This window comes from Haliotis cracherodii, unplaced genomic scaffold (genome assembly GCF_022045235.1).
Source record: "Haliotis cracherodii isolate W230 unplaced genomic scaffold, xgHalCrac1.p SCAF_11, whole genome shotgun sequence".
Taxonomy (NCBI): Eukaryota; Metazoa; Mollusca; class Gastropoda; order Lepetellida; family Haliotidae; genus Haliotis; species Haliotis cracherodii.
In genome coordinates, this window is record NW_027266266.1 from 16,494,444 (window position 1) to 16,519,463 (window position 25,020).

General features: G+C 40.7%; 1 protein-coding gene across 1 annotated transcript in view; it reads right to left on the reverse strand.

Annotated features, from left to right (window-relative positions):
* Positions 1–24,095, reverse strand: part of LOC139454886 (uncharacterized) — a 71,508-nt gene extending 47,413 nt beyond the window's left edge. The window contains 17 exon segments of the mRNA XM_071236500.1: positions 505–762; positions 1,678–1,793; positions 2,081–2,410; positions 3,534–3,718; positions 4,098–4,230; positions 5,367–5,609; positions 6,151–6,334; positions 7,481–7,741; positions 9,236–9,366; positions 9,745–10,083; positions 10,904–11,052; positions 11,796–11,925; positions 12,194–12,427; positions 13,223–13,394; positions 13,582–13,833; positions 14,935–15,065; positions 23,859–24,095. Of these exon segments, the coding sequence (XP_071092601.1) occupies positions 505–762; positions 1,678–1,793; positions 2,081–2,410; positions 3,534–3,718; positions 4,098–4,230; positions 5,367–5,609; positions 6,151–6,334; positions 7,481–7,741; positions 9,236–9,366; positions 9,745–10,083; positions 10,904–11,052; positions 11,796–11,925; positions 12,194–12,427; positions 13,223–13,394; positions 13,582–13,833; positions 14,935–15,065; positions 23,859–24,015 (3,405 nt within the window). The 5' untranslated portion in view covers positions 24,016–24,095.
* Between the last annotated feature and the right edge of the window lie 925 nt (positions 24,096–25,020).

Sequence of the window (25,020 nt, forward strand, 5' to 3'; positions counted from 1 at the left end):
AGGTAATTAAACAGTACTGCTACCAAGCAAAAACAACCCGGGAAGATCCGGGGTAGAATAGGTCTTCAGCAACCCATGCTTGCCATAAAAGCCGACTAACGGGATCGATATCGGAAAAGGCGATTAACGGGATCGGGTGGTCAGGTTCCCTGACTTGGTTGATGCATGTCATCGTATCCCCATTGTGTGGATCGATGATCATGATGTCAATCACTGGATCATCTGGTCCAGCCTCGATTTTTTACAGACCGCCGTCATAACAAATATGACCTTAGTTACCACCATTAATTACTTGATTTTACCTTTTATTCGTATCTTTTCCGAATCAGAAAAGGTAGGTAACCTGTCCTCGGGCCAGCCCGATTCATGTTTTTTCTGAGCAACCTTTTCCTTTATCACAGAATTATTTACGGACCGCCGTCATTTAAGTGGAATATTGTTGAGTGCGGTGTTAAACAACAAACAAACAAACAAACCAAGCAAAAACATCCACATTTGCCTCACCTTATTCCCATATTCCCTGAAGCACACATCGGCGTAGTCTCTGAAGTGCCAAATAATGGACGCATTAGTCCACCCTCCTTTATCCTGGAGAGCCTTTGGAAGGTCCCAGTGGTACAAGGTGACCATTGGTTCAATACCCGCAGCAAGGAGAGCGTCGAGGAGTCGATGGTAGTACTGGATACCGGCTTGGTTTTTAGAAGCTTTGGTGCCATCTGGGAATATTCTTGGCCACGCGATGGAAAAACGGTAGTGATTGACCTGTGAAGATATTTTTCAGTGAAATATTGTGCTAAACATGCTTGTCCACAGAACAAAGAACAAATTGTATTGAAAGGATTATATATGTGTATGTTAGAAATAGTGTAAGTAAACCTAGAATTGAAAAGGTTATTTGGTGTCCACAAAATACGTTTCCATCGATCACTGTTTATAGCCAATGTCAATGTGCAACTTCATGTCATCAGCAAAACCTAAATGTTATCAATTCATTTGAGTAAATACATATTATTGGCTGTGCTTATCGCGAGGCAAAACGCTGTTTGGTGGATCATCTGTGTACCTTCATCCAAATTCCCCGAAGGATGCACCTGCAAACATTTATGGTTCAGCTTTTTATCATTTACCATAATGATAAAACAACAAACGGAGATTGAGATGCAAACCAAAAACATTTTGTCTGTCGACACATTTCTAGGTGAACTCCACACGACACGTATGTCAATGTTTCGTTGTAAGGAGAAATTGTCACGACCGAGGGGTATATTTTATTCCTGTTTTACAACCCCTGAGCTGGATATATGGAAATTTATCAATACATCATTGACCAATAAGATTCAAGTATGTCATAAGTAAGGTAAGATAAGTATAGTTAACATGAAAAACTGAATTAGTTATTTCAGATTATGTACAGATTAAAACAAAAAAATGTTTGGTTTCGCGTCGGAAGTGACTAGTCACAGTCAAGATATTGTGGGTTCGATTTCACTTTGGACGTCCCCCTTACATCACGCTGACACGCTTTGAAATAACTGAGATGCTGTTCAAAGCAGCGTTAAGACAATGAAACGTTATTTCCAATACTGGTATTGTAAAGCTTGTTTGTAAAGGTTTGTACTAAATAAACTTAACGATGATGGCAACAGCCGAATAGGAATCTTCTTAAACACGCCTTACCCCCAGGTTTTTAAGAAGTCTGACGTCCTCAGGGTATTTGTGGTAGCTGTCACAGGTCACGCTGCCGGAGTCGTTATGAAGCACTTGGAAGTTGTCCCAGATGCTTTCTCCTCGTCCTGACACAAGACGAATATTCCCATACTTTGTAAGCGCATTCGCCACACGTACATAAAGCAGTACACAGACAACAGCGGATCGCACTATCGAATGATCGCACTAACATCTCAAAGTTAACATCGATACCGCTCTACACCCTATATTGTTAATTGAAAAGAAAATTCTCCTAATTATACATTATATATTATTAACCAGTATATCGTCAAGTTTACCATCACAGTCAATTAACATATATTATGCCTGCAGGACATGACCAGAATAACCAGAAATGAACGATACCACTTACCATCCTCCTTGACAGCACCTTCAACCTGGAAAGAAGATGATGCGGCGCTCCACACAAAGCCCTTGGGGAAGGTCCCGTAGTGAAACTCCCCTTCCCCCTGCACGGCAGATCCCCTACCCCCGGGCCTCGAGTACCCGGGCTTATATCCTTTATCTTGAACCAGCCCAGCGTACCACTTGGCTGAAGCCTTGGGGATGCGTGGTAACATAGGATCACTGAAGTTGACGTAATGCATACCAAACTTCTCACTGTATCCAGTCAGCCATTCGAAATTGTCCATTAAGGACCACGCCGTGTAGCCCTTCACATTGCATTTATCCAACTTTATGGCTGCAAATTATTATAAATTTTGAATTATTAAATCTGACATGACATAAGATATGAATTTTTATATCATCGACACGTTTGGAGTTTATACTCATTTGGAGAACAGTGAATCTATAGAACATCATAAAGTCAGATTGCGCAGTACCAATGTTACGGTGTTGTGTCCAAACTGAACTGTTCAGGATGAAAAGAGGTTTCATGAGAATTATTGAATGTATTTGCTTGTATATTCTTTGACGCCGCACTCAGCAAAATTCCAGCTGTATGACGGCGGCATGGAAATAATCAAGTCTGAACCAGACAGTCAAGTAGTTATTATTATGAGACCAATCATCGCAGTTAACTCAGTCTGACCGCACGATCCACTAAGTCTCCTTGAACAACAAGCATTTTTTTGCTTTGAACATATTCAAAGCGAGAATTCCAACGGGAAGATGGAGTATCGAAAGGCACAATTATAACTGTCAATATACATTACACGACATTACTTATTCCAGATAGGGGGCACGGGTGGGAACTATTCTAAGTTTGACAGCACCATACCCGTGCTCGTGGGTTTCACCGAAGTGATAAACGTCTGAGACCTGCATCTTTTGGGGCTTTCCTCCCACATTAAGCTGAAACGCCGCGATATAACTGGAATACTGTTAAAAGCGGCGTTAAACCCAACTCACTCACTATTCTAGATAGATTTTAAAAACAAAATGGACTTTGAACGACGTGTTTGTTTGACAGCCAACCTGATCACTCGATTCATTTAGTTGCCATATACAACTATAGGTTGCTGGGGAAGAATTCCCGGGCTGCTGCAGCGGACTAACGATAGTGATGTCATCAATACAAACATATATTCTAATTTGACAACCAGGTACATGTGGCCAATTAGTATTCTGCTTTGCACTTAACGATACACGGTCTGCAGATGATGAACAAACCCGTGATATAATGAGCTACTCCCTGCGCCGTCGGGTTTCAGTGGCACGCAACCTTTCAAATCACAGTCTGATCAGCGATAGTCGCCGCTGATCGGCGATAATCTAATCTGTGATTATTGTAGGACGATTGATATGTCCTGTAAATCATAAAACAGGCCGATCTAAGGTGAGTACCGTTGGCCGTCTATTACCTTTTAACACTTCGTTGATGTAATAACGATAGAAACGAACTCTGTAATTGTCCTTCAGTGTCCCATTCCGATCAGAAACGCCGTTTTCCGTCACGTAGACGTCCACATTGTTGTAGTTGTACTTGATCCAGTTCAGCATTTTCCTTATTCCCCAGGGTGTCACCTTCAGCCATCCGGATCCAGATCTGACAGGAAATAATAAATATTTTTTGCTCTTGAAATTGTAAGATTCTGATTTAAGAACTTTTTCGTAAATGAATGGTTTCATATTTTATGGATACTGATTGGTGCCTTTCCAAATTACCATTTGGGGAAACTAAACAATTATTTTTACACGAACTTGAATTGTAAGGATTTCTGATTTTAGAACATTTTATGTGAATATTTTTTATATTTCATGGAAATAGATTGTTTCTTTTGCAAATTATCATAATTTCTAGACGTCAGTATATATCAAACAGTATTAAAAACACATTACGGTATTATTTTAAGGTTAACCATGTAAATACGCATATGTACACCCATAAAATAACAGACAATGACACATGTACCAGGATCACCTACCCAAGCCAGTTTGGATCCTTATAGGTATTGACATCTTGATCATTGTAATAGGAGGGTGTGTCGCCGACAGGTTGGGGGTCGTTTCGGGCCAGACTAGCGCTGTAGAAATTGAGGCCAAGAAAGTGGTGTGTTCCTGTAGACACAGAACACAAAGCTGCATTGACGTTAAACATTACGTTTACATTTTATTGATACATATTTTCACACTAATCCTTCCTATGAAAAAATTGTAAATCTTATGTCTTCTAAATGTAAATACACTATTACACAACTTGCTAAATATATCTACCACGCTTTTAGATTACGCAAGTCACTCACAATTCACTGATGTATTATTTATGTATTATATTCTTTTCATGTATTTATGCATACACTTTATTGATATCATGTATGTTCTATGGGCCTATGGCCTGAAACTTGGAGGAAATAAACTTTATACAATACAATTGACGTAAATAAAAGGTGACACATATCTGCTTATATTACATGAAATCGGAGAATCAATTTTGTTTCAAGGCTAAAAAACATGGCCAACAAGGCTTGAAAACAGCTAAGGAGAGGCGGTTGGTCGGTCGCTCGTCAACTCGAAGTCCTGGGTTCGATTCCCAACATGGATGCAAGGTGTGAAACCCAACCCTCTCTCGAAATTCACTCATTTACTCACTGATAACATTTGGGGCTATGGAATGAATAGCGAATTTTGTTTTTCACCAAAAAAAGTTGCTTCTGTGTCGTAGAACAAAATCACTTTGTCTATTGATTGACATCAACGATTCATTGAAATAATGGTTCAATGATACATGAACATACATTACTCAAAAAGTAGTAAAGGACCACAAGATTCTTTCATATTACTAGACCCGTGAAGATCAGGGGTAGAAGAGGTCTTCAGCAACCCATACTTGCCGTAAAAGTCGACTATGCTTGTCGTAAAAGGCGACTAACGGGATCGGGTGGTCAGGCTCGCTGACTTGGTTGATGCATGGCATCGATCCCAACTGCGTGGATCGATGCTCATGCTGTCAATCACTGGATTGTCATGTCCTGACTCGATTATTTACAGATCGCCATCATAAAGCTGGAATATTGCTGAGTGCGTCGTTAAACAACAAACCAACCAAACCAACCAACCAACAAAATATAACAAAAGTACTCACGGATCACGAGGACAAAAAAGTACGCTAAAAAGGAAACGTTTCTAAACGCCTTCATTCAAACGCACGTAAACAAATATGACCTTAGTTACCACTAATAATTACATGATTTTACCTTTTATTCGTTTCTTTTCCGACTCAGAAAAGGGAGGTAACCTGTCCTCGGGCCAGCCCGATTCATGGTTTTTCTGAGCAACCTTTTCCTTCAACACAGGAGAGAAGTCCCCGTCCACATATATAGGATGGCCGAACATCCCGCCATAGAACTCTATTGACCTTTCCGCAGCGTCTACATCTGCGGTGTCCAGAGGGTCCCTGGGTTCGCTCCAGCCGTAGTTGATGGTTATCCCGACCTTTCCTGAAACGTGGAATATACGAACTATGACTGTGGCAATACAAGTTACTTTCCTTTTATTGAACTAATGCAATGTGCTTCAATGATATCACAATGCTGCAAATTTGAAAAAATACGATATGACGTCAGCCATTATTCATGACGTCTTAAATTGTTTGCATGACGCCATCTGAACAAAATGGTGAGGTGAGGTGAAATTGGGTTTAACGTCGCGTGCCAGCTCACTGAGATACCATGCCGCAGTTTAACATGAATACCCCACTCAGACATAGTATACTCCGAGCCGACCAGTCCTTGTTTTATCCCCTTAATGCCGAGCGCCAGACAGGGTAACAACAAGTACCATCTGTTAACGTCTTTTGGTATGACGCGGGTGGGGATCGAACCCTGGACCTTCCGCTCTCCGGGCGGACGCTCTACCACAAGACCACGGGGGCGGTCCTGAACAAAATGGAGCCTTAAATATCGGTAAAGTTAGGACAATTAATTTGATAGTTTTTAACATTTCAAATATATATGTTACATAGTATAATACCCTTCTTACCTTTTTGTGATGCAATGTACGTGTTGTTGTACCGGTGAAACGTCTCAGCGTGGGCCAACACAAGGTTCCTGGCTACGATATATTGGTTCTGCGTCAGGTTGTGTTTTTGAGGAGCAAACGTTCCCTCCCCATAACCATTTATGGCGACGATAGGAGGCTCGTTAAAAGTGATCCACAAGGACACCTTGGAAGTTGAGAACACACAAATGAAACACAATCACGATTCAAATGCCTTTCGATAAAACCAACCTTCCAAAATGCCTAGGGCCGACAAAAAAACATAGAATTGTTTTCAGGTTCCACCAAAACAATAAATCGTTCAATGAACATTCTGTTGTTTTTTTTCTTGAACATAATGTATTGTGAGATCCCCCAAAGTGCATGTTTTAACGAACTGACTGACAAATATTCTGCCTCCAACAAAAACCACGGAATATTAGTTCTCGCTATCGCTAAAAAAGATCTGGGGACATCCCATTACAGGTCACGTCAGAACGACCTTTCATCCGACCAATCAAACCGTTGCTTACCAGATCATGAAAGTGACAGTCGAGGTGTGTTTTCTGATAAATGCAACCTCGAAAACGTTAACACGGTGTATTCCGAACGACAGTTACGACCCGTACGACTGATCTGATTCTGTTGTCTATCTCTCGCTTCCGTGGGATAAACATTTGAACGGAGGAGGCGTTGCACAGTACGTGGGAAGCACTGCTATACAATCTCAACCAAATATTAGACATTCTGGAATGTTCGTTTGTTCAGTTTTGTCAAGCGTAGTCTGAAATGGAAGTCGCCAGGTTGAAACGAGTGCCGTAAAGCTCGAAAAAGCAGCTTTCTATATGGCTGATGTCGACTTCTTGTTGGTCATTTCAGTGGTCGTTCTGACATGACCCGTAACGGGATGTCCTCAGATCTTTGCTTAGCGGCAGCGAGTACTTTGATCTGATTTTAATGAGATTGCAGCGGACAGTGATCCATTCACATTCTTTTCACCGCTGGTTTCATTGTTACGCCCAGTGGAATCTCTTTCGGCACATAATTGAGATGTTTGTTCGCTTGCGTCAACGCTTCATATTTAGATATATTTGTCAAAAGGAATAGTTTGACACAAGCTGAACAATTGACCAGCCTATCAAACAAACGGTCATCATAAGGCTATTTTCCTTTCATACAAACGGTTTTTGTTAGATCAAACCAACGGAATCGTTTAAGCATGGTGCCAATCTACCCAAGAGTGTCTTTATCAAATAATGCATGTGTACAATGTAGCAATCGTTCCGCTTTGCAATAAAGGTTCCCAAACGTCAAATACTGCAGATCCACCTACGTTATTCCCATATTCCTTGAAACATAAGTCGGCGTAGGCGGTAAACCAATGGACAATGTCTTCATTCAGCCAGCCTCCAAGGTCTTCCAGCGCTTGTGGCAGGTCCCAGTGGTAGAGGGTCACCATGGGTTTGATGTCGTTCTTGAGCAGTTCAGCGATGAGGTTGTGGTAATAATCGATGCCTTCTTGGTTTCTCCCTCCAGAGAGTGTCCCATTGGGAAGAACTCGGGACCAAGCGATGGAGAAACGGTAGTGAGATACCTTCAATGTGAAAGCGTCATCAGGCATTAAGATATTGTTTTACCTTAGTATTTTAAAAACAGAGATAGGCAGTTTAACATAACTCCTTATTACGTGAAAGAGTGATTATTCCCATAAATAATCGATGACTTGAGACTAAGCGTCAAAGAAGCTGATGTGAGCTACCTTCAATGTGAATATCGTTCCCAGTGAATTTGGCAGGAATCTCCTTTATAATAAAACCATTTCTAGCAGTATTTGTTCCTAAAATACGGTTTCCGGAATAACAGGGTTCCGATATTTTGGGTCTGAATAATCACAGAAGATTAATCTTACTATTCGTGTATCAGGGATAATCTGAGTGTTCAGGTGGAGGAATATATCTGACTGGATGTTCGGAGATGTTGGCACACGCGTTTTCATTTCAATTAACAGTAGCAAACGTAAACATGGGAGCGTGCGGACGTTCGAAGTTTTAGAAGATTTATTATTTACAAAATATTGCTATAGGTATTGCACAGTTTAATCAGCGGGAGTTTGTGTTGAGACACTGAATGAGAAGACTTTAATCGTTTCTTCACGCAGGCTTCATTTCTCCACCAACACGAGGGCAAAAGGAATACTAAATTCACTCAAATGCGTGAGTCTTAACAATACTACACAACTCCTGATAAGGATACTGCGTTAGCTCACACTCTTAAGAACGTCAGGAGAGGCTCCAAACAACCAGAATTATCCCCACCAGGACACTCAGAAGATCTTTATTTAACGTATAAAAAATTAGCCGCTGTGTCTTTTATTACGCTAGACGTACTTATCAAACATCATAGAACAATAGGACACAGTTGGCCCAGGCGCTGCAATTTGCTGTGAAGATTTGCGTTCATAAGGCGTGCCAGAAACTTATGATGGTGGGTTCGAACTCCATTTAATGTTTCTAGTTTTTTCTGGAAATTTTATAACAAATATATAATTGACTTCGAAATGGTCCACAAATGTTTTCATATTTCCTGTTCTCATATGTAGGTGATACTGCTGTCTGGGTCTGTGATCAGACTTTCTGTTGGACCTTGCTCATAATATCAATCACTGATTTGTCTGGTCCATTTTCCATGATTTATGGAATATGTATGGAGCATTGCTGACTGCAGCGTTAATCAGTATGCAAATAACCGATGTTGATATATGCATACATGCAGAGGATGAGCATCTGATCATGCCATGAATGATTGCATTGATGTCCTTCCAACTTGCAACCTCGGAATCATATTCAAGTCAGCATATAGTTGAAGTAATGCCTTAAAATCAAACTATTTTAAATTCGATGTGAATTTTAAAAAAGAATGTATTTAGCGAAACTTCATACATGTGCGTTTCGAGACACGTTCTTGAGGCCATTTCCATGTGGCCAATGCCTTAATATTTCTGAGACACTGCCAAACAGTGCACATTCCTAGGTCGTTCGTTTTTACGTTACTCGTCAGAGGCGGGCTTTGCTCATTAGATGATACCCACGTGCAAGTTTTTGAGTAGCTGAACGTCCTCCTTGTACTTGTGGTAGCTGTCACAGGCGACGTCCCCAGTAGCCCCCTGTTCCACACTGTCTGTGGTGTGAACCAGCCTGTCCCAGATACTCTCCCCTTTGCCTGCAATTAAACGCGGAGTACGATTATGACCGGGCTATGTTTTCACCTTATAATCGATGGCTTGTGTCATATTGAAACATGATGTTGTTTAATTAGATTGACCATCAACTGCTAGATTGGATAACTTCGTAAAATGTGAGTTTTCAGAGAACCAGTTTGAATTTTGAATGACTAGAATAATATTATAAATATATTTGTTTTAAAATGTCCTTAAATACCGAGAAACATAATCAGGGTGAATCTGGGATTCGAACCCAGAATTCAGCACGCCCAATGGACGCAAATCGAATAAAACATCCATCCTGCAAAATCAATCTTCTGCTGGATCCTTACGACATGCTGGACAAACATTTAGAACAAAAGAAATGTTTGTACTACCGTCAGCATTCCATCCTCCTTCAATCTGATATGCGGAAGTAGCTGCAGCCCACGCAAAGCCCTCTGGGAACGTGTCATACAGAATGTCGCTATCGTCTTCCATTGGAACAAAACCGGAAGCCACGCCTCCTCGCCCACTGTACCCTGGCAGGATGCCGTTATCAGACACAATTTGTTTGTAGTAACGAGACGATACCCGAGGTTTGCGGGGTCTCGTGGAGTTCGAGAAGTCGACGGAAAACAATCCGCCTTTAAGGGCGTAGCCACGAGACCATTCAAAACAGTCCATTAAAGGCCTGGCGATGTAACCAAGTACGTTGCATTTGTCCAACTGTTGGGCTGAAAAAATAATTCAGGGGAGGAAATGAAAATAATTAATCCTGATTATAAAGATTGAACCCGCAAACACCTGGGTTAGAATTGGTCTTCAGCAACCCATGCGCGTCGTAAGAGGCGACTAACGGGATCGGATGGACAGACTCGGTTTGGTTGATGCATCCCATTTGCCTAGATCGATGCTCATGACGTTTGGTACAGACGCGATTATTTACAGACCGCCTTTATATAGCTGGAATATTGCTGAGTGTGGCGTTAAACAACAAAAACAAACAATTATTTCAGTGAATTAAACTTAGATATTTTATTGAGACGCCAAACATATGTATAATAATTTATATCATATCAAGACACAGAAGGCCTTTTGGACTAGAATGAACAACATTAAAATGGTTAATGGTCACCTGAAGACTAAAAGGGATTTGAGACCAGAACGCTTAGGCTGAGATGTTATCTTATTTATTACAAATAGATAAGGCCTTTGGAGGTTGATGAAAATATAAAAATATTATCCTGAACTGTAGAATACGTGCAAATATGCATCTAGATAAGGTTTGTAAGTGAGAGGCCACACCGAGATCTAATAAATCAACATGTCCAAATAGCCTCAGTTTTTCACACTGATACTTGGCTTGCTTAGACACATGTATAGCCTAATGGTTAAAGCGTTCGCTCGTCACGCTGAAGATCCGGGTTCGATTCCCGACATGGGTACAATGTGCGAAGCCCATTTCTGGTGTCCCCCGCCGTGATACTGCTGGAATATTGTTAAAAGCGGCGTAAAACCATACTCACTCACTCACTCACTCACTCACCCACTTACCCTTTAGGACCTGGTCAACATGCCACTTGAAGAAGTCAACACGGTGAGTGTCCCTGAGACTGGCATCCTCTGTAGCAATCCCACCAGTCACATACATCCCCATGGAGGTGTTGCTCTTGATGTAACTCAGGAACGATCTCACGGAGTCTCTATCAATTGCAAAAGAAGTCGTTATCCATTTAAAAGTGTCATGTATTCATAATTCCAACAGGTGCAAAAATCTGGGATTCGAACCCAGGGCCCTTTTCCACAATGCGATCGTTGCGCTACGACAGTCGTAAGTCTATGTTAAAGTATGGGAGTTACGATCACCTTAGCGCTACGATGGCTTTGTGGAACGGACCCCAGGAGCACAAGTTTTTGGCAGGCCTAAGGTGAGCAAATCCACATAGCGAGTTGCGGCGCGTAGATGCGTGGGCAATTAGACGTTTGAGCCTGTTCATTAATGCATTGTTCTTGGTTATGAATCGTAACAGGTTATATTACACGTTGACAGATCAAGTAAGCACAAAGCACAACAATATCAGTTGTACTACATCCCTAGAAGTGCTTGTATACACGTACAGGACTTTCGTTAGGTTTATACGATATCTGTCAGTTAACTGTTATAATTAATTATAATTAAGGCGTGCATTAGTCATAAGTGTGAATGAACGTGTGTTGTGATGTGATGGGACAGGATGCGCACACCTCGCGAACACCTGGTGTTATCACTATTTGATATAGTGACTCATAAACACATGCTTATGGGGTAGTCGAAATCGTAAAATACCCTTCATTATTGAAAAGGTTTCTGACGCTTGTACATAACACCACGTAGGAATATAGTGCGATATTGTACTGACTGAGAAGGGACTAGTAAAATAAAAAGCATGATATAAGAGAAACCTACTCTGGCCAGTGGTCAAGCTTGACCATTCGGACATCCTGGTCATCCATGTAGCTTGGAGTGTTACTTGGTCGTGTCACATGACTCACATTGAAAACGGCGTTGATTGTGACCACAAGGAAATTCGTTGAGACTGTAGGCATGCATACGTGTAGCCGTTACATAGAAGAAATGTTAATAATTTCATTTTTCGCTATCTAATATATGAATTATTAGTAGTCAGCAAAAAGTATTTAATATAATATTTTGACTGTTCACATCTATATTGTTCATTGATCATTAACAATCCTCAAATTATTTGACCATAATACATGTATATAAACAGGTATGTCTGCTGGGTATTTTCCCATGCAGCTGTCGTCCAAATCAAATGCATGATCGCTGAATATGATGGCACGTACGGGTGGTTGAATGCAGGTAGTCCTGTATCCGGGGAAGCCTGGATGGTACCCCGTAGGCTTGACTCTTCTCCCCAACCTGGCGCGTCATGATATCCGGGTAGCTACCCGTGGTCAAGGGGGACATGAACCACCCGAAGTCAAACTGAAGCGCTCTGTCACTAGCTCGGACGTCATCAGGATTCGAAGGATCCATGGGCTGGTATATATTTGTTGTTAGCGATATCCCTAGTTGACCTACGTTGGAAAGAAATCAAGAGCTGTACAGTGAAACCGCGTTTGGCCGGACCCACTTATTCCTCATTGCAGTCAGTAAAAAGGGGGGGGGGGGGGGGGGGGGGGAGTGAGACAGATGTTTTTCCTCGGGCATTCCCCACCCATCCACTTATTTGGGGGTAAAAGGCACATAAGCGGTGAAGAATATATTATTGGATCATTGAAAATTACTGATGTTACCAGGTCTTTGGGGAAACTGTTCGGCTCTTCCTTTCAGAGATGAAATTGTTGGTTAAGGCAGTGACCGAAAATATCACAAATCTGGTAACCCAAACCAACAGAATATTAAATGATTGGTCCCAAAAAATAATTGAAAATTAAACAAAATTACAAGCTAACGGTTAGTAGTCATACTATCGATGAAATCATGGCAAGTATAAATTGACCGCCGTCACGTTGGCAGGAGTACTACTGCGGGGCGTCGGGCAAAAACAAGCACGTCTTAATTTTTATGTGTTGTCGCGTGCTACCGGTAGGGCAGGGCATGCTTACCCTTTTCGCGAACACCTGGTGTCATCACTGATTTTCGGTGAACCATTCATATAATTTTCACCGCTTTTTAACTTTATACGATCAATGGAATCTGTTTCGGCAAATAATCGAGACTGATTCTCTGACGTTTACGTTTTAATCCCTATCGACAGTCTTCACAACAAATACCAACGTAGGTAACTGGTGGTAAGTTGATGTTAAATATCTATGTTTCCCCCCTCCTACAATGACACTGTACAAAGGCAGAACACCGTTCTATGTTACCTCCTGTAATGCCCTTAATCGCATCCAGAGCTTTTCTGTGAGCCCGGAGCAGGTTATTCGCAGCAATGTACGGGTTCCACCCCGGCTCATATCTTCCCGGGGGTGTCGATCCCTCCCCGTACCCCCTCCACGCCACGCTCCTTGGGTCATGCATTGATACCCAATATTTTACCTATAATGTTGAATATAAAATGCATCAGTGAATGTACAACACAACATAATGTCATTTCGAGTTTATATCACGAGTTTTGTCTTCTTCAGACAAATACTGACGTTTAATTAACACAATATTGATGATTCAGCTGTAATATTGAAATATGAATTAAAAAAGGGCGGACTAGTTTTTGGCGTAGTGTTACCTGACTTCCAAAATGTGTGAAACATTGTCTGGCGTATACTTCAAAGTCGTCTATAATGTCCTCATTCAGCCACCCTCCTCTCCTCTCTAGAAACTCCGGCAGGTCGTAGTGGTACAGCGTCACATAGGGCTCAATTCTGCTGTTGCGTAGGGCGGTGAAGATGCTTTTGTAGTAGTTGACGCCCGGTTGGTTTACAACTGTTCTATTGAGCATGAGGCGAGACCAGGATATGGACATATGGTACGACTTCACCTGGTGATGAAACATGGCATATTTTAAGTGTATAGACACAAAAAATGTGACATTATGTTTGTTTGTTGAACGCCACACTCATCATTCCAGATTTATGGCGCCGGTCTTTAAATAATCGCGCCTGGTCGAAACTATCCAGTGATTGACATCATGAGCATCCGTCCAAGATTATTGCACTTATATAGCGACGTGCATGCACGTGTGTGTGTGGCTGCTTGTGCTAGTCCGGACTGATGCCGATTAATGGTGCCAGCCCACTACAATACCATGCCGCAGTTTAACATGGATATCCCAATCAGACACAGTATACTGACTCCGACCCGACCAGTCCTTGTTTGGTCCCCTTAATGCAGCAGTATTCCAGCCGTATAAAGGCGGTCTGAACCAAATCGAGTCTGGACCAGGCACTCCTGTGATTGATATGATGAGCAACGATTCATTCGGTCGGGACATGATTATTGGCGGTCGGGTAGCCTAGTGGTTAAAGCGTTCGCTCGTCACGCCGAAGACCCGGGTACGAATCTCGACATGGGTACAATGTGTGAAGCCCATTTCTTGTGTCCACCCGTCGTGATATTGCTGAAATATTGCTAAAAGCGGCGTAAAACCAAACTCACTCACTCACTCGGGATACGATTACATGCAATTAATAAAGTCACCGAGCCTGACCGCCCGATCCATTGAGTCGCCTCTTACGACCATCCTAGGTTGATGGGAACTATTCTAACCTGGAATCACCAACGGGACTGTAATTAATTAATCTTGATCAGGAATGCAATGCGTCACACTTTTGCATTTCAGGTGCATATGAGTATGTCTCTAAAATGAATATTTTTGTTCATGATGCACATTAAATCAGTAATTAAGATATGTTTGGAATCCGTTGCACAGCACTCTCCACATGATGGTCTAAAGTAACCTACCATTTTATATTCTTTTCCAGAAAGTAATGGAAATAGTTATCTATTCAAAGTTTATAAAAGACAAATGTTCCCCGGACATGGTTGATGTAAAAGATGTGAAAAAATAAATATGCACCTCCTAGATCCTCATTTTCTTTGAAATAATGTGCTGAACTAAAATTCCAATAAAAACGATTACCCCTAACTCTTTGAGCATGTTGATATCGTCGCTGTACTTGCTGTAGCTGTCTGCTGCAACGTCGCCCGTGTCTCCTTGGTCTGTTTTACCGGGCGTGTGAGAGTATACATCCCATACACTGGGACTGCGGCCTGTATGGACGGAGGAAGAGGAAAGTGAGTGGAGTGGGTGAGTGAGTGGTTGAGTGAATCGCCGAGTGTGTGGTTGAGTGATTGGCCGTGTGAGTGGTTAAGTGATTGGCCGAGTGAGTGGTTAATTGATTGGTCGAGCGAGTCGTGGAGTGACTTGCTGAGTGAGTGGTTGAGTGACTTGTTGAGTGAGTGGTTGAGTATGTTTTTGAGTGGTTGAGTGTGTTTTTGAGTGGTTGAGTGACTTGTTGAGTGACTTGTTGAGTGAGTGGTTGAGTGACTTGTTGAGTGACTTGTTGAGTGAGTGGTTGAGTGACTTGTTGAGTGAGTGGTTGAGTGTGTTTTTGAGTGGTTGAGTGACTTGTTGAGTGAGTGGTTGAGTAACTTGTTGAGTGAGTGGTTGAGTAACTTGTTGAGTGAGTGGTTGGGTGACTTGAAGGGTGACTTGTTGAGTAACTTGTTGAGTGACTTGTTGATTGACTTGTTGAGTGAGTGGTTGAGTGACTTGTTGAGTGAGTGGATGAGTGACTTGTTGATTGAGTGGTTGAGTGACTTGAAGGGTGACTTGTTGAGTAACTTGTTGAGTGACTTGTTGAGTGATGTGTTGAGTGACTTGAAGGGTCACTTGTTGAGTAACTTGTTGAGTGACTTGTTGAGTGATGTGTTGAGTGACTTGTTGAGTGAGTGGTTGAGTGACTTGTTGAGTGAATGGTCGAGTGTGTTTTTAAGTGATTGGTTGAGTGTGTTTTTGAGTGGATGAGTGACTTGTTGAGTGAGTGGTTGAGTGACTTGTTGAGTTAGTGGTTGAGTGACTTGTTGAGTGAGTGGTTGAGTGACTTGTTGATTGAGTGGTTGAGTGACTTGAAGGGTGACTTGTTGAGTGACTTGTTGATTGAGTGGTTGAGTGACTTGTTGAGTGAGTGGTTGAGTGACTTGTTGAGTGAATGGTCGAGTGTGTTTTTAAGTGATTGGTTGAGTGTGTTTTTGAGTGGTTGAGTGACTTGTTGACTGACTTGTTGAGTGTCCTGTTGAGTGAGTGATTGAGTGACTTGTTGATTGAGTGGTTAAGTGACTTGTTGAATGTGTGGTTGAGTGTGTTTTTGAGTGGTTGAGTGAATGAGTACTTGTCCAGACTTATGACTGTCTCCGTGTTGTATTCAATAGAGCGTCTTCCCGGAGGTAGGAAGGTCAATAGTTCGATACCCAACCGAGTTATTCCAAAAGACGATAAAAAAAAGATGGTACATGTTGTTACCCCATGTTAAAACTGCGGTATGGTATCTCAGTTGGCTGTCACTACAAGCAGTAACACACTGAAAGTCCCTGTAAATAACTGTATATCCATCGTTCCTGTAACTTGCCATAATTGGCATTGAACGTATCAGTTCCCTGTAACTCCATATCTAACATAGAGAGTGAGTGAGTTGAACGACGCTTGGGGAAGTACTTCAGTCACATCACGGAATGTCGGCTTTATGTTGGATGAGAGTAATGCAGGTTTGTCACTTTGGTGACACCAGTCAGTGCGGTTGTGATGGTGACAAGAAACATAATGAGGACAACCACACAACAAGGCCCTATTCCACAAAGCGATCGTAGTGCTTAGGCACTCGTAACTCCTATACTTTATAAAAGGTTCACGACAGTAGAACGCTAAGATCGCTTTGTGGAACAGGGCCAAGGATCATCGGTTTCCTCACAGCGAAATGTCGGAGTTGACTTGGTTGACCAGTGCCCCTGACGCATGTGCACCAGGAGATTGTAAACGGGAGTTACAGAAACATTCCTAAACATGCATGTGTGTCTCTCCTGAGAAAGAGATTACAAGTGATTTAAAAACTGATAAAATATCTTTCAAGTTGTTTTGGTATAATGAGGGACCCCTTTTTTTCGCTTCATAACAACGGCCCGAGTTGTCTACCAAGTCTACCACAGTGAAGACTCTACCCCGTCTATTATGTATTCAGTTGGACATTATTGCGTCTATTAATGAACACAGACGGACATTAGTGCGTTTATTAATGTATATAGCGGAACATGACTAAGTCTATTATGTGTTCAGATTAATGAATACAGATGGACACCAGTGCGTCAATTTATGCATACAGAGGAAATTAGTGCGTCTGTTTCGGTATACAGAGTTACCTTAGTGTGTCTATTTAGGTATACAAAGGGACATTAGTGCCTCTATTTAGGTATACAGAGGGACATTAGTGCGTCATTTTAGATATACAGGTGAACATTGGTGCGTCTAATTGGTATACAGAGGGACATTAGTGCGTCTTTTTAGGTATACAGAGGGACATTAGTGCGTCTATTTAGGTATACAGGGGAACATAGGTGCGTCTATTTAGGTATACAGAGGGACATTAGTGCCCCTATTTATGTATACAGAGGGATATTAGTGCGTCTATTTAGGTATACAGAGTTACCTTAGTGCGTATATTTAGGTATACAGAGGGACATTAATGCGTCTATGTAGGTATACAGATGGGCATTAGTGCCTCTATTTAGGTATACAGAGGGACATTAGTGCGTCTATTTAGATATACAGGTGAACATTGGTGCGTCTATTTAGGTATACAGAGGGACATTAATGCGTCTATTTAGGTATATAGAGTTTCCTTAGTGCGTATATTTAGGTATACAGAGGGACATTAATGCGTCTATGTAGGTATACAGAGGGACATTAGTGCGTCTATTTACGTATCCAGAGGAACACTCGTACGTCTATTTAGGTATACAGAGTTATATTAGTGCGTCTATTTAGGTTTACAGAGGAACATTAGTGCGCGTATATTGTGTGTTCAGATGTACACACTACTGACACTATTAATGAATACGGATGGACATTAGTCCATCTCTTACGCTGACAGAAGGACATATCCTGATTAACGACATTTGTTTAGTAGTAGTAGTATTAGCAGTAGTAGTAGTAGTAGTAGAAGTAGTAGTAGTAGAAGTAGCAGTAGTAGTAGTAGTAGTAGAAGTAGTAGTAGTAGAAGTAGCAGTAGTAGTAGCAGTAGCAGTAGTAGCAGTAGTAGTAGTAGTAGTAGTAGTAGTAGTAGTAGTAGTAGTAGCAGCGGTAGTAGTAGCAGTAGTAGTAGTAGTAGTAGTAGCAGTAGTAGTAGCAGCAGTAGTAGTAAATATTCAGGTGTTGACGTACAGCTGAGTTCACATGTATTACGGTAGATACAGCATATAAGAGCACGCACCTTTCAAAAGTTAATCTTGTTTTATGTATCTAGCTATGTACACTTTTAAATTTGATAATTAAACAATAAATCTTTGAATTTCGTTTGAACTTTCAAGCCCAATGTTTACATGTTTCGGTTTGCGTACAAAGTCCTCAGGACGCTCCAAGATAATGTGCCATGTCATAGTACCTCATCAGTCAGTTCAGCTGAAATGGGACAAAGTCAACATGACCTACAAAGGCTTTAAGGGCGTTGTCAGGTTGAAGACGCAGCCCCAGCAGGCTGTTGGCTGGCTAGCTCAAGGACGAACAGCTGTCTTTGACATATCACCTGGTAGGAACATGTTACCTGACTTTCTCGTACTCGTGCACGTCTTGCTCAGGCCACGTTATTAATAACGATTTTTGTGCTTCTCGTCACGTTTAGAAACATTATTTGTTCGGGAAGAAAGACTGATAGTTTGAAGAACAAACGGGGGTTTCTGTATATATTTGATAGTTTGAAGAACAAATGGGTTTCTGTATATATCTGATAGTTTGAAGAACAAATGAGTTTTTGTATATATCTGATAGTTTGAAGAACAAATGGGTTTCTGTATTTATCTGATAGTTTGAAGAACAAATGGGTTTCTGTATATATCTGATAGTTTGAAGAACAAATGAGTTTCTGTATATATCTGAAAGTTTGAAGAATAAATGAGGTTCTGCATATATCTGATAGTTTGAAGAACAAATGAGTTTCTGTATATATCTGATAGTTTGAAGAACAAATGGGTTTCTGTATATATCTGATAGTTTGAAGAACAAATGGGTTTCTGTATATAACTGATAGTTTGTGAAACAAATTAGTTTCTGTTGATAGCTGATAGTTTGAAGAACAAATGGGTTTGGCAAAAGGCAAAACAGCGGTGAAACCTATATGAATGGACCCTTTGAAATTCAGTGATGACACCGTGTGTTTACGAAAAGCAAAAAATTATTTCATGAAATGACAGTCCACATAATCCCTTCCTCCCCGCAAGCGTTTAACATTTTAAGCAGCGCTTACGTTCAAAGTAGTTGAATTTTAAACCAAACCTGTTACTTTCTAACAAATCTCATAATTTATATGGAAAACAAATTTAAGGGTGTTTAAATACATGTTAGTATAGCTAACATCAGTTACGTGGTCATTCATATGCACAACATTGTACATTGATCGATACAAACTATGTGTTGTACATATACCACATTAAAAGCAGGATCGTTGATATAAAGTAAACGTTATTACCACGGTGTACGTTAACATCGTGGCCAATCTAATTTAACTAAATGCCCCTGCGATTCAAGTAGTTATGCCTTAACAACCTGGGTTGCACGATGTCGGTTATAAAAGTGATCGTTTTAGAAGATTACACCCTTTATCTATCGTCATATAAGTGTCTAAATTGGTAAACGGTAGAACCTCGGAATTGCAGACCCTCGTTAATCCGGACACCACACTTCTAGATGATTTTGTTAACTCTTTACCTTGCTTTGGCCACGCTAACGATATCTGGTCTTCTCGTCCCGTGTTGACGTTGTTATTTTGTAAACATTATAATAATTTTCATAGAAAAAATCAGGAAATGAGTCTCTGTATATAACTGATAGCTTGAAGCAGGTGTTCAGTGATAGAGCACGACAATATGAAAATATCATTATTCAACGTTTGAGTTTTAGAATCTAAAATGTACAAGCGTTGATTCTACCAGTTTAAATTTTTCGTAAACAGTAGAACCTCAGAAGTCCAGATACCCTTAATCCGGACACCATGCTTCTGGGACGTCTTTTTAAGGACGAAAGCCCGTACTAATGATTCCATTTGTTTATCCGGATATTGTCCCTTAAAAAGTCACAGTCCCAATTACGGAGGTTTCATTATATATCCCTTTGATAACTTAGGAAATGGATAATTATGTATGTGAAATTTAATACATATTCCTTGTCCTAGGTCTAAAGAAGTAAAGGGTGTTGTGGATTACCATTTGTCATGGTGTCCTTGAGATCAAAGACTAACTGTTGATAAAGGCGCGTTTATCACGTGGTTCTTTGCGCACATGGCATGTTGTGTTTGCCGAACAAACAACTGCACTGATATCTCGCTGATTTAAGACGATAGTTACAAAACAAGTGGTTTTTTAAAGTCACATTGACACCATTTAACATTATGACTGATATTCATATTTTATTCTAAAACAGGATTTATATTATTGATCCTACCATGAAAGTGGAGTAATATTTGTGAAAGTAGTAGAAGTAGTAATAGCAGGAGTAGTTGTGCCATATATAGTTGTAGTAGTTGTAGTAGTAGTAGCAGGAGTAGTTGTAGTCGTAGTGGTAGTAGTAGTAGTAATAATAGCAGCAGTGGTAGTGTCATATCGTAGTCGTAGTAGAAGTAGTAGTAGTCGTAGTCGTAGTAGTAATAGCAGCAGTAGTAGTACTGATATAAACATACATGTGTGGGTTTCTGGTTTGTACATGTCAGAAAGTTTTTAAAAAGCTGTTATTCTCTGGAAACTCGAGAAAAGTTATAGAGTGAAAACTATAAGCTTGATATAGTATCCAATAGAGAATGAGGATTGACTTTTACGTATATTAATTCCGAATATCACCGAACCTTTGAAGAGTGTGCACGTTATTGTATCATTCACGGCAACTTATTCAATTCCAGCAAATTGTGTAGAGCTTTAAATTTTCTAGGCAAACAAAAACTAGGACAAACTATTTGTCAACCTAAAATTTAAACTGATAACCTTGAATGTACTTATTTAGTATTTGGGGCATGGCGTATGGCGGGGCTAGGAGTATTTGTCAGTTAATACAGAGATAATTCTAGAAATCATTTCCTTCAAACATAACATATTTGTCCACAACGCATCTGTATAGTGATTAGATGACGTAAAAAGGTTCAAAACATGACCCCCATGCACATAGAAGTGGGGTGGGGTGGGGTGGGGTGTACCCACACGTCTAGCATATTTTAAATTTTCAACTCATATTTAGAACCTTGACATGATACTCTCAATATATTGTTAAGTTAAAAACTGACACGATGACGTCTGGGTTAAGAATATTCAGTGGTCCGTGGTATAGTGGATCTCCTCGCCATATGTTTCTCATTATCCCATTACGTCACTGGCGTAGCTGCTGCACACCAAACAATTGAAATACGAGGATCAAAAAGTTCCTAGCTGACTAACTTTCAACTATGGGTCGTTACAAAATGAACTTGTCAATGTAGTACATTGTTTGAATAGTTTATTGCAAGTGTAGTTGATCTGTTGAGGCCGTTTGTATTTTAGTGACAGTTGGATAGGGGTCCAAATGGACACAGAAATGGAAAAGAACGAGTACCAAGCAGTCATCACGTTTTTTTACTTAGAGAAAAGTACTCCCCAAGAAACTCATGACCGCATGTTACAAGCGTATGTCGATAAGTGTCCTAGCTTTTCCACTGTTAAACGTTGGGCAGCTATGTTAAAGGGGGGGGGGGGGGGGGGCAACCTAGGTCTGGACGTCCCTCGGCTTCCATCAATGAAGATTCAAACAAGGAGATAGAAGAACTTATACTGTCAGATAGACATACTATCATTGCTGAACTTGAGGAAGACACACGTCAAAGCCATGGATCCACTGAAACTTTTATTCATGATCATTTATAGATGAATAAGATATCTGCTCTTTGGGGGCCAAATGTTCTAAATTGTGATCTTAAGGAAAATAAGAACTGACATTGCCAGACAAAGTTTAGAGCTAATTGAGGAGGATCTCGTCAAATTCAAAATGAGATTTGTAGCGCGTCAAAACGTCAATCCATGGAATGGCACCATTCCACGTCTCTGGCACCAAAGGTATTCAAATCGCCAAGATAAGAGAAGAAAGTTATTTCTGTATTCTGGGATGCAAAGGGTGTGATCCTTGTTGATTACTTAGAAAATCAAAAGACGATTACCGGTGACTACTTTGCTGTTTTGCTTCATCGCCTGAGAGATTCTATAAGAGAAAAGCGGCAAGGAATGGTGAATGCTGGAGTTCTACTATTTCACGACAATGCCTCTTCTCACACTGCTCGACTTGCAAAGGCTGTTGTGTGACAATGTGGGTTCGAAGAGCATCCTCACTCTCAATACTCGGCATACCTGGCACGAAGTGATTTCCACCTGTTTCCTAAACAGACAGAACACCTTAACGACGACGATGACCTCACAGCTTCCGTGAATTGGTTTTTCAGGGTGGCTTCAGAAACCTTCCTGACTGGATTTAAAAATCTTCACTATCGATATGAGAAGTGTATTGAAAAGCAGGCATATTTTGTTGAAAAATAAAATTAAAGACAATTCCACAATTGTTGGTTTTGTTTGTTAGGCTTAGAACTTTTGGATCAACCCTTGTAACATTTTACACGGCAGTATTAACAATAACTAGATAATACAATTTTCACACATAACATTCATTTGTTTTCAAAACAAATTTAGCCTAAATATCTTTATGTTCATTGTTTGGCATAAAGACAACACAATTAACAATGTTTTGACGAATGCTAAGCGCCAATCTACACCTGACACGTTTTACACATTCTTTTATTGATAAAAATCTATTTCATTTAGAAATGTCAGGGAAGCGTTTAACACCAGATTGCATCCCTAGTCTTTACGTGTTGACATCAGACTGATTGTCTTCACTAGGTAGATCTTCCTCACTTTCCTCGCTCATGTCAATATGGAAGAATATGTCTAAGTTCATTGAGCAAAAATTCAACGTTTTCATCGTCGGCACTGTCAGGTAATGCCATGGCGAAGGCTGCTAATCTACCAAACACCATACAGAAACAGTGATCATCTGCAAATCAACTCTCTTCTATGACGCAACGTCGCGTGATGACAACTCTGCTCATTGACTCTCGGTAGTTTCCGGTATAGGAGTAGGTTATGACGTTTTCGCCACAAATATTACCATTAGATTTTTTCCCTTCAAGATACTGTTTTAATTTGCGGAAAAATGATTTAATCCCATATTTATAGTTTACGGTAAATCTGATTTAACGTCGCTTTAAGTCTCTTCTTTAAAGCTGCACAATCATACAGGTTTACTCTTTGGTGAAACCCTCGAGCACTGGCGAGTCAAGGAACTGTAGTTATGTAAAGTATATTTAAAGAATTATTACATTGAAAAGATCAGTTTTGGGCAAAAACAGTGAGAAAACACAGAGATCTTGACCCGAATTCGAAATGTTTGACCACATGATTCGTAGAAATTTATCGTGATTATGGAAAAGGCTTTTGTCGCTTTATATTCATACGCTGCGGGTTATAGATCTTCTAATATGACGTGCATCTTTATCTAAATACAAGTAAATGGACAAACAAGTGTTGATTCTAAACTCATTCACAAGTGAAATGTTTTTGATACTTTCAGTATGTGACGTCCTCTTTCATCAAACTTATTCAAGACAGGCGCTTTAAGAGACCAAACCATTTTCTTATCGTACTTGCATCTCTACACAATAAAAAAAACCATCTACCATTCAACCGAGTGCAGTGATACATCATTGTAATGTATTTGGAAAGATTTCCACTTACCGTCATCTCGCCACGCCCCTTCTACCTGGCCCGCTGACGTTCCTGCTCCCCAAACAAAACTGTCAGGAAACTGTCCAAAATTATACCCATTGTCCTCTGTTGACGAAAGACACAAGACAAAGCCTGTACTGCAGAGGAGGAGGGTGGGAAATAGCATCTTACAAATCAACCTCACTTCCTACTCAGACACTATTTTTTGCTGTGCCCCACACGATGACCAAGAATGGGTCCTTGCAAAACTACATCTGCCAAGTGTCTCAAGCTAATGCTACTGTGGCGTGATAACACTCCCTATCGCTCCTGGTGAACCGAGCAATGTCTCTAGCGCTTCAGCCTTGTGGAGTTGAATATTCCACAACTCCAAGAATGTGTTTCTAGAAGAAAGAGATCGTGTTAGTCCGCGTGTACATTATTGTACTCATACTTACACATTTAAGTCGGATTTTACACGAATTTCAAATATGTACGATATTAATACACGCTTTATATAAGTGTGTAACTTTCATATGTCTATGTTTGGTCATTCTTAACAGTGGTAGAGCGTCCGCCCGGAGAGCTGAAGGTCCGGGGTTCAATCATACCAAAAGACGTTAAAAGATTGTACTTGTTGTTACCCTGTCTGGCGCTAAGCATTAAGGGGCTGAAACAAGGACTGGTCCTCATTCTTAACATCGTCATAAAATGCATTTGATCACATGAAGTCATTGAAACATGTACATGGTTATAATACTGTTCCCACAATAATGTATACAAAATGTACCTGCGCGTATCGTCTAAGGCGCCGCAATTCGCTGTGCAGATTTTCTTACGTGGGCACTCGAGAAACTTATGATTCGTATGTTCGAATCCCGTTTCTTCCGGAAACATGTCCACACCCCATCCATGCTCGTGGATTTCACGGCTGAGACCTGCATCAATTCGGGCTTTGTTCCTACATAAACCTGACTTGGAAAAAAATGGATTTAAACTTGAAAACGTTTAAAAGCGTTCTTAAACCCAACTCACTCATTCAATCAATCACTCACTCACCTACACGTATCATCCTTGCATAAACAGGAGTGCGGGCGATAGTTATGTGATCATATCATCTTTATTGTTATTTCCAATGTTTAAGTTAAATGCGATCAAATGACACATGTGTCATATTTCATGGATTGGATGA